Source organism: Babylonia areolata, chromosome 1, assembly GCF_041734735.1.
Source record: "Babylonia areolata isolate BAREFJ2019XMU chromosome 1, ASM4173473v1, whole genome shotgun sequence".
Lineage (NCBI taxonomy): Eukaryota > Metazoa > Mollusca > Gastropoda > Neogastropoda > Buccinidae > Babylonia > Babylonia areolata.
In genome coordinates this window covers 22,256,439-22,266,504 of record NC_134876.1, presented here as the reverse complement: position 1 = coordinate 22,266,504, position 10,066 = coordinate 22,256,439, and the positions used below count along the sequence as shown (strand labels likewise).

General features: G+C 48.8%; 1 protein-coding gene across 5 annotated transcripts in view; it reads left to right on the top strand.

The window, feature by feature from the left end:
- LOC143280886 (uncharacterized) overlaps nt 1-9,520 on the top strand; it is a 313,523-nt gene extending 304,003 nt beyond the window's left edge. For all 5 annotated transcript variants that reach the window (XM_076585677.1, XM_076585641.1, XM_076585657.1 and 2 more), the window contains one exon: nt 4,838-9,520. In XM_076585677.1, coding sequence (XP_076441792.1) covers nt 4,838-5,644 — 807 coding nt within the window. In that variant the 3' untranslated portion in view covers nt 5,645-9,520. The remainder of the gene's footprint in view (nt 1-4,837) is intronic.
- The last annotated feature ends 546 nt before the right edge of the window (nt 9,521-10,066 follow it).

Below are 10,066 nucleotides of genomic sequence, written 5' to 3'. Positions count from 1 at the left end.
GGAGACGGACAGAAAGACAGACAGAGACAGACAGACAGACAGACACAGAGACAGAGACAGACAGACAGACACAGCGACAGAGACAGGCAGACAGACAGACAGACAGACAGACACAGAGACAGAGACAGACAGACAGACAGAGACAGACAGACAGACAGACAGAAAAGGAAGGTAGAGAGATGCAGAAAGCGAACAACACGAAGGATGAAGCGGGGAGAGACAGACAGACAGACAGACATACAGACAGAAACAGACAGACAGAGACGGAGACAGACAGAAAGACAGACATAGGCAGAGAGACAAAGAGAGACAGAGAAAGACAGACAGACAGAGACAGACAGACACAGTGACAGAGACAGACAGACAGAGACCGAAAAGGAAGGCAGAGAGAGGCAGTAAGCGAACAACACGAATGATGGAAGTGGAGACAGACAGACAGAGACGGAGGCAGACAGAGAGACAGACAGACAGAGAGAGACGGAGACAGACAGACAGACAGACAGACAGAGGCAGAAAGGGAAGGTAGAGAGAGGTAGAAAGCGAACAATACGAAGGATGGAAGTGAGGAGAGAGAGGGGGTGGGGGTTGGGGGGTGGGGGGGGCTCTGGTGGGATAGGTGTAAAAGGTTTGGTAGAGTGGGACTGAGGGTGTCTGCCAGAAAGAGGGAGTAGAACGGGGGGGGGAGTAAAGGAGAGACAGATGGAGGGAGAGGGGGGAGAGAGAGTGGGGGAGAGGGAGAGAGAGTGGGAGAGAGAGAGAGAGTGAGGAGGAGAGAGGGAGAGAGAGCGGAGGAGAGAGAGAGGGGGGGAGAAAGGAGGAGAAAGAGAGGGAGAGAGTGGGGGAGAGAGAGGGAGAGAGAGTGGCGGAGAGAGAGAGGGAAAGTGTGGGGGGGGGGGACACAGACAGAGACATGGTGGGGTGTCTGCCAGAAGAGGGAGCAGAACGGGGGAGAGAGATAAATGAGAGACAGAGGGAGAGAGAGGGGGGAGAGGGAGAGAGAGAGAGGGGAGGAGAGAGGGAGAGATTGGGGGAGCGAGAGGGAGAGAGAGTGGGGAGGAGAGAGGGAGAGAGAGTGGTGGAGAGAGAGGGGGGAGAGAGGGAGAGAGAGTGGGGGAGAGAGAGGGATGGAGAGTGGGGAGAGAGAGGAGAGAGAGTGGGGGAGAGAGAGGGATGGAGAGTGGGGAGAGAGAGGAGAGAGAGTGGGGGAGAGAGAGGGGGAGAGAGTGGGGGAGAGAGAGGGATGGAGAGTGGGGTGAGAGAGGAGAGAGAGTGGGGGAGAGAGAGGGGGAGAGAGTGGGGTGAGAGAGGAGGAGAGAGAGGGAGAGAGAGTGGGGGTGAGAGAGTGGGGGAGAGAGAGGGAGAGAGAGTGGGGTGAGAGGAGAGAGAGGGGGAGAGAGGAGAGAGAGTGGGGGAGAGAGAGTGGCGGAGAGAGAGGAGAGAAGGAGAGAGAGAGGGGGAGAGAGTGGGGGGAGAGAGAGAGGGATGGGACATAGAAGAGACATGGTAGGGTGTCTGTCAGAAGAGGGAGCAGAACGGGGGAGAGAGATAAATGAGAGACAGAGGGAGAGAGAGGGGGGGAGAGGGAGAGAGAGAGAGGGGAGGAGAGAGGGAGAGAGTGGGGGGAGAGAGAGTGGGGAGGAGAGAGGGAGAGAGAGTGGTGGAGAGAGAGGGGGGAGAGAGGGAGAGAGAGTGGGAGGAGAGAGGGAGAGAGAGTGGTGGAGAGAGAGGGGGAAGAGAGGGAGAGAGAGTGGGGGAGAGAGAGGGATGGAGAGTGGGGAGAGAGAGGAGAGAGAGTGGGGGAGAGAGAGGGATGGAGAGTGGGGAGAGAGAGGAGAGAGAGTGGGGGAGAGAGAGGGGGAGAGAGTGGGGGAGAGAGAGGGATGGAGAGTGGGGTGAGAGAGGAGAGAGAGTGGGGGAGAGAGAGAGGGAGAGAGTGGGGTGAGAGAGGAGGAGAGAGAGGGAGAGAGAGTGGGGGTGAGAGAGTGGGGGAGAGAGAGGGAGAGAGAGTGGGGTGAGAGGAGAGAGAGGGGGAGAGAGGAGAGAGAGTGGGGGAGAGAGAGTGGCGGAGAGAGAGGGAGAGAGAGGGGTGGAGAGAGAAGGAGAGAGAGAGAGGGGGAGAGAGTGGGGGGAGAGAGGGAGAGAGAGAGGGAGGGACATAGAAGAGACATGGTAGGGTGTCTGTCAGAAGAGGGAGCAGGACGGGGGAGGGAGGTAAAGGAGAGACAGAGGGAGAGAGATTGGGAGAGAGAGGGAGAGAGAGATGTGGAGAGAGAGGGAGAGAGAGTGGGAGAGAGAGAGAGAGGGGGAGAGAGAGGGGGGGACACAGAAGAGACACGGTAGGGTGTCTGCCAGAAAGAGGGAGCAGGACGGGGTGGGAGGTATAGGAGAGACAGAGGGAGAGAGAGTGGGGAGGAGAGAGGGAGAGAGAGTGGGGGAGAGAGAGGGAGATAGAGAGAGGAGGAGGAGAGAGAGTGAGAGAGAGGGGGGATAGAGAGGGGGAGAGAGAGGGAGGAGAGAGGGAGAGAGAGTGGGGGAGAGAGGTGGGGGACACAGACAGAGACATGGTGAGCTAAAGGAAAGACAGAGGGAGAGAGAGTGGGGGAGAGAGAGAGTGGGGAAGAGAGACAGACAGACAGAGACAGTCAGTCAGACAGACAGAGAGCGGTAGGCAGTGGAAAGGAGTGCGTGAGAAGAAGAGAGCATCTAGAACTTGAAAGTTTGAATGTGCGTCGGCCTCGGGCAACAGTACACAGGGGGTGAATGGAAAGTGGAATGGATGGGCACAGAGACACAGAGAGCAAGATGAGAGGTGTGTGGGTGGGGGGGGGGGGGGGGGGGTAGAGGGGCGAGGGGGGTATAGTGAGCAATGATGGGATGGGCAGAGAGAGAACAGGGAAGCTGAGAGAGGGGGGGGGGTGCATTGAGAGTGAGAGAGGAGAGAGAATATTACGTACTCCTTCTTTTGTTTCCAAATGGAATGTGTGTAGAAAAACACTTGTGAAAAGACTTTAAAAGAAAGAAGTAGAGTGTCACTGGGTTTATTTCAAATAGATAAATACATGTTGTTATTGTTGTTGTTTTAAACTCTTGCAAGAGTAAGAACAAAACTGTGTAGAGAGGAAGAAAAGAACAGAAACAGGGGAAAAAATACAAGAGAAAAAAAAAAAAAAAAAAAACGGAGGCCAGGGGCAAGTAGAGAGAAAGAATCACAAACAGTGGCAGCGATCATTTACTTTGCAACAGTAGTTTTATCGTAGTCTGGAGTTGTGTCACGGAGAGCAGAAACGAGGGTGGGGGGTGAGGGGAGGGTGCGGGGTAGGGGGGGGGGGGCTAATATAGACACAGACACAACAGACTACCCAGACAGACACAAACACAGACGTCAGTCGGAAACAGTTTGGAAGACTTGCAGACATTGACAGATCGATATACAGAAGAAGAAGAAAAAAAAAGGAGGAGGAGGAGAAGAAGAAGAAGGAAGAGATGAAGAAGAAGAAGGAGGAGGGGAAGAAGAAGGAGGAGGAGAAGAAGAAGGAGGAGGATAAAGACGAAGAAGAAGGAGGAGTTGGAGGACGAGGCGAAAAACAGAAAATAGAAGAGAGAAAACACGGAAAGGAAAAAAAAGCAAAGAAAACTAGATTAAAAAGCTTGACAGTCATGCTTCGTGTTGGAAATCCATAACAAGTTTGGCCCGTACGATCCAAAAGTGTAATTTGGTATGGCATTCCGTGTTTTTGCTCATCTCTTATTACTAGTTGAAATGGGGCTCTCTCTCCCTCTCTCTATCTCCCGAAATCTTCCCCTTCCTCTAGCTACCTCCCTCCCTCTCTCTCTCTCTCTCCCGCAACCTTCCCCTCTAGCTACCTCCCTCCCCCCGCCCCTCTCTCTCTCCCACAATCTTCTCCTCTACCTCCCTCCTCCCCCTCTACTCTCTCTCCCGCAATCTTCCCCTCTATCTACCTTCCTTCCCCCCCTCCCCACCCCCGTCTCTCCCCCGCAATCTTCCCCTCTAGCTACCTCCCTCCATCTCTCTCTCTCTCTCTCTCTCTCTCTCTCTCTCTCTCTCTCTCTCCCGCAATCTTCCCCTCTAGCTGCCTCTCTCTCCCTCTCCCTCCCTCCCTCCCTCCCTCTCTCTCTCTCTCTCTCTCTCTCTCTCCCTCTCTCTCTCCCCCAGTGCTTCTCCCCTCCTTCTCTCTGTCTGTCTCTGTCTCTCTGCCTATCTGTCTCTGTCTCTGCCTCTGTCTATGTATGTAGGTATGTCTTACATCAATATCTCGATCCGAACGTGTTGCCAGATCAATACAGGATTTTAAAGGAAACGTGTGATGCTGAATCTAAACTGCAACAAGCACACACGTGCTAAATATACTTCTTCATCCCTGATACGGTTATGTGTAAGCCGGACTGAACTGAAAGGCAAAGACTCTGTAATTTGTTTTTGGTGACTGCCTGTGACAACATATCCATCGTACTCTGCAACATGATTATCAACCAGTACGGATTTGACATTAATTCACCGGAGTTCTCTTCATATACAAGAACCAGTCAAGTGAAATGTCATTTAATACCAGCAATAGTATGTTCAGTTCAGTTCAGTTACTCAAGGAGGTATCACTACGTTCTTACAAATCCATATACAAATATATAACACCACACCTGCGAAACAGATGCCTGACCAGCAGCGTAAACCAACGTGCTTAGTCAGGCCTTGAGTAGTATATGACACACGGTACAACTAGCCCTAAAAATAACAAAGACGTGTCATACACCGCTTGATGGCGAAAGAGACCAGTCATTCTGACAAAAGCTTTTCCTGTCTCTGTTTTTCCCCCTGCAGGTTGTCCGCTTCCTCGACGCCGGGATTCTCCTGCAGAGACCCGAGGACTGCCCGTCCACCATCTACCACATCATGCTGGGCTGCTGGAAGGCCGACCCCAAAGAACGACTCTCATTCGACAAGATCCACAAGCACCTGCAGGACTACCACGGCCGGCTGGTCAAGATGGCCGCGGCCTCCCAGCCCACCACGCCCGTGGCCAATGACGACGAGCTGGAGACCAGCAAGTTCCCCACTGTGGCCTCTTCCCCCGAGTTCCCGGCCAAGCAGGCGTCGTCCCCGCTGCAGTCCAAACCCCTGCTGAAAGCCACGCAGTCAGACCCGATGGGTGGCGGCTACGGGAAGATGGTCGCCTCCTCCGCTCCCAGAAGGTCGTCCCAGACTCTGGGGCAAGACGACCAGCAGCAGGACTGCGCCGAGAAGGGCTTCCAGGTCAAGCTGCCTCCGCTGACCCTTCCCGACGTCTCTTCCTCCCCATCCCCACCCTATCCATCGCCGCCATGTGTGGAGGATGTTCCGGACGTGGAGGTCACCTCGCCCCTCACACAGCCCGCATGCTCTCCTCCTGTCAAGAGCAACGGCCAGGGGTCGCTGATCAAGCTGCACGCCATGGACAGCGGCTTCAGCAGCGGGGAGCAGCACTGGACCGTGCCGGAGCTGGAGTCATCCGCCACCACTACGACGACGACGACGGAGACGAAAGGGTTGACGTCCCCATCGCTGAGTGAGACTCCGCCCCCTCCAGGCAGCGTCGTCCTGGAGCCTCTCACCAGCATAGTGTGCACCGACCCTGCAGAGGTGGTGTAGAACCATTGGTCACTAACTTACAGCTACAGATATCATTAATCCTTTCAACCAGTTAACGATAAGCAACAATATCCGCAAACCCTTGAGTATAAATAATCACGTAATGAACAGCTATCATGATGCTCATAATCATTTCAACCAAATAACGCTCAGCAACAATATCCACAACCTCTTGTATAAATAATATCATAATGAACAGTTATAATGATTAGCGTAATCATTTCAACCATATAACGTTTAGTAACAATATCCACAACCCTTGGCACAAACAATCCCTTAATTAACAGCAATAATGATGGTCATATTCCTTTCAACCGTATAACGTTAACATCCACAATATATGGGTATGAATAATCCTGTAACGAATAGTTATAATGATTACACACCTGTCAACCATATAACGTAAAGCAACAATACCCATATACCCTAGTATAAATCATCCTATGATGAATAGTTATAATAATCGTACTCATGTAATCCTTGTAACATCTAGCTACACTGTGCATTATCCTGTAAACCCTTATAATGTAAAGCAGCAGCTCCAGATCTTGAAGACATTTCGTTATTCATGTTACGTCTAGCTATTAGCTACAATATACGTCAATCTTTAGAGATGGTGTAAACCCTATAATGCCCAGTTATGATGTTCATAATGTTATAGATATGGCGTAAACCCTATAATGCCCAGCTATGATGTTCATAATGTTATAGATATGGCGTAAACCCTATAATACCCAGCTATGATGTTCATAATGTTATAGATGTGGCGTAAACGCTATAATGCCCAGCTATGATGTTCATAATGTTATAGATATGGCGTAAACACAATAATGCCCAGCTATGATGTTCATAATGTCATGGAGATGGCGTAAACCCTATAATGCCCAGTTATGATGTTCATAATGTTATAGATATGGCGTAAACCCTATAATGCCCAGTTATGATGTTTATAATGTTATAGAGATGGCGTAAACCCTATAATGCCCAGCTATGATGTTCATAATTTTATAGAGATGGCGTAAACCCTATAATGCCCAGCTATGATGTTCATAATGTTATAGATATGGCGAGGAATTTGTGAAAACATTGTAGCCTTCACCTACAGCACCACAATCCTGAATAGTGCATGTGAAACTCTAACGTTGTTGATCCTGTGAAACACCACAAAGTCCGTCATTCTGAGAACCCAGCAAAGCCCGAAATTATGTAAACCCCACAAAGTCCATAATTCTGTAAATACTCACACAGTCCGAAATTCTAGTAAATACCCACGAACTCTGAAATTCTGAAAACCCCACACAGTCCATTATTCTGTATGTACCTACAAATCCATAATTCTGTCTACTCCACAAAGTCCGTGTTTCTGTAAACTCCACAAAGTCCGAAATTCGTAAACCTCACAAAAAAGTCCGTGATTCTGTAAACCCGACAGTTTAGAAACAGTAAACCCCACATAGTCCATAAGTCTGTAAACCCCACAAAGTCCGAAATTCTGTAAACCCCACAAAGTCCGTAATTCTGTAAACGCCACCAATTCCGAAATTCTGTAAACCCCAGGAAGTCCATAATTCTTCAGGGCTGATGTGTTGTGTAAACTCTCTGCTCACTATGCTCGTAGTCCTGCAGAGATGGCATCACCTTATATATAGCCACAGTGTGGAGACGGTACAACTCTTCAACGTCCGAGCAGCAACGTCAGTAACTCTGCAGAGATGGTATATCCTTAATCTTCAGAGATGGCGTAAACCCTTTAAATGGTCAGTATACAATATCGCCATTCTTGCGTGGAGGGTGTAGAGCCTATTACATATCGCCACAATGCCACAGAAATGTCTAGGTGCACTGTCCTTAATTCTCAGACCTGGTGTAATCTATGTCATAATTATGGTGTAAATCCTGCAACCTGTAGTTGCACTGCCCTCATTCCCCGTTCTCCTCCTCCTCCCTCTCACCACAGCCCCCACCCCCCTCCACCCAACCCCCCCCCCCCCACCCCCCAACACACACACACCCCTCCCCACGCCCCCTCGCCCCCACCTCCCCCCTCCCCCTTCATATCACACCCAGCACTTCCCATCTATAGATTCTACGCTTGTCTTGCCACTTACACAAACAGAACCCCGAGTTTGTTTTGATCAGACATACCCAATTCAGAGCAATCTAGAAAAAGAAAAAAAAAAGAAAAGAAAAAAAAAAGTTTTTGGTAATACGCCAAACAGTTATCCCCTTGCCAAATGTCCTGTGATGTGTTTGACCTGTTGAGAAAATACAAACAAAAAACAAAACAAAACAAAACAAAACAAAAATACGCTTGGTTGAACTGGGACTTTTGTTTTTTTGCAAATCCACGCGCCTGTTCGAAGAGAACATTAAGGTGTACGGATTCCACGTATCACGTGTGTTCGAACTGAAGTTAGAAACAGTTTGACCGAAGCGTTGTACACAAGCAGAACCAATCCCAAAATAAACACGAAAGAAGCAACCGCCTGTTTGCATTTGCTTTTTTACACAGCAGACCTTGTTTCATTCAAACATCTTAATTCCTTTCACCTCTCACAACACATGAGGGTGGCTCCGTGGAAGAATCGGTACGGCCCTTGGGGCTTCCGATCCAGTGTTCACCAATGATCAGAGTTGGAGGACCGTGTTTCCGCAAGGTGCTGTGTCCTCGAGGAAAGGCTCTTTACTCCGACTTCCCTGACTGCACGCAGGTGTGAATGGATACCTGACTTGGGGTTGGGGAGTGCTAAGCGACACGAGGGGAGGAGGATTGGGATTTGCTTTGGTATGCCGAGCCCTGGACATAGTGAATAGGACCTCACTGCCGTAAAACACTATGAAACCTTGAAATTTGAAAAGCAAGCCATTTCTTTCTTCTTTTTTTTTTTTTTCTTTTGACGGTATGTTTCCAAAATACCGTTCTATGGGAACAGTATTTATGGGGGTATTTATTTGTTTGTTGTTGGTTCTTTCTTGTGGATGAATTGGACAAGGTTAACGCCGTTGTATCAGTTTAAAAGGAGTGATATTTTTTGATGACGGGATGTTGAAAATCCTTCGGATCATAAAAGAGATGTTGATCATTAATTTGTGGCGGACATTACTTCTTTTTTGTACAGCAGCCAGAATGGACACGTCAACTTTCTGAGAACTTGTTTTGTACATATTGACTCATACTGATTTGTACATATTGAGTCACAAATCCTATAGTTGTTCTTTGTTGTTGTTTTTCCCTCCCCCTCTTTTCTTCTACTTCTTTGTCCCTTTACATACGTGTTACTTTTCTTTTTAATGGCATCGATGTTTTGCCGGTACCACATTCACCTTCTGCTGTATGTGGGCTTCAGTTCTCTGAAGGAATGATGTCATCTGACTGGCGTTGTATATAATATGTTGTAACAAGAAACAGCGCAGCGACTGTACTACCGTTTGTGTGTTTGTTTGTTTTGTTGTTGTTGTTGTTTGTGGTAATATGGTACTGTGTCATGGGATCAGTTTCAGTTCCACTTAGCACTTCTGGGCGATGGTTCTGAAGGGGAACAGATTTCATTTCAGGATAATATATTAAACGTATGTTTGATGTTTTTTGGTTGGTTGGTTGGTTTGTTGGTTGGTTTTCTTGTAACATCATGTATCAGTGCTCAAAAGACTTGTTATCTTCCATGAATAGTGTGTGTGTGTGTGTGTGTGTGTGTGTGTGTGTGTGTGTGTGTGTGTGTGTGCGTGTGTTCTTTGGTGCAGAATCAAAGCGTTTCCGCCTTTTTTTTTTCTTTGTGTCAGTAACAACATGTACATTTTTCTCTTCACTGTTTCATGAATGTGACGTTCTTTCTCTCTCTTTTTTTTGTATTTAGTGCGACTGCACATTAACGGCTACAAGGAAAAAAAAAACTTACTTTTGAAAGAGCTTTCTTTAGTGTTTCCGTTCGTAACCCTGGGACTTCATTTGAATCAGTGGCGTCAAAAGGAACAACGCATGCTTTCCTGCCACGTTTTGTTCTTGTGACCTGTCCACGTTCAATCCTAAATGCTGTTTGCATACACCAGGTCCTTCTTCCTCTCTTTGTCTTTCTGTCAGTCTTGTCTCACACACATACACACAATGTGTTTACCTGCGTCTCAATGCCGCGTATACCATCCCTTTTAACATGCGATTCCCCAACACCCCTCTCACACACATACATCCGACTCCGTTACCACCAATATTACCCTCACCCTCTCCCCTGTTCGTCCCTCTCCGCTCTCACCTTTCCTTTCTTGAGACGTTGCTCAGCCATCCTCCCCCCCACCCCCCCCCCGCCCCCCTCCATACCCCCTCCTCCTTCCTCCCTCATCTATCACAAAGACGGCGCCTGGCCCAGTGGCAGTATGACGGAATCGTTTTCATGTCCTTTATTCACAGAATGAAAGAAAAATTGGCTT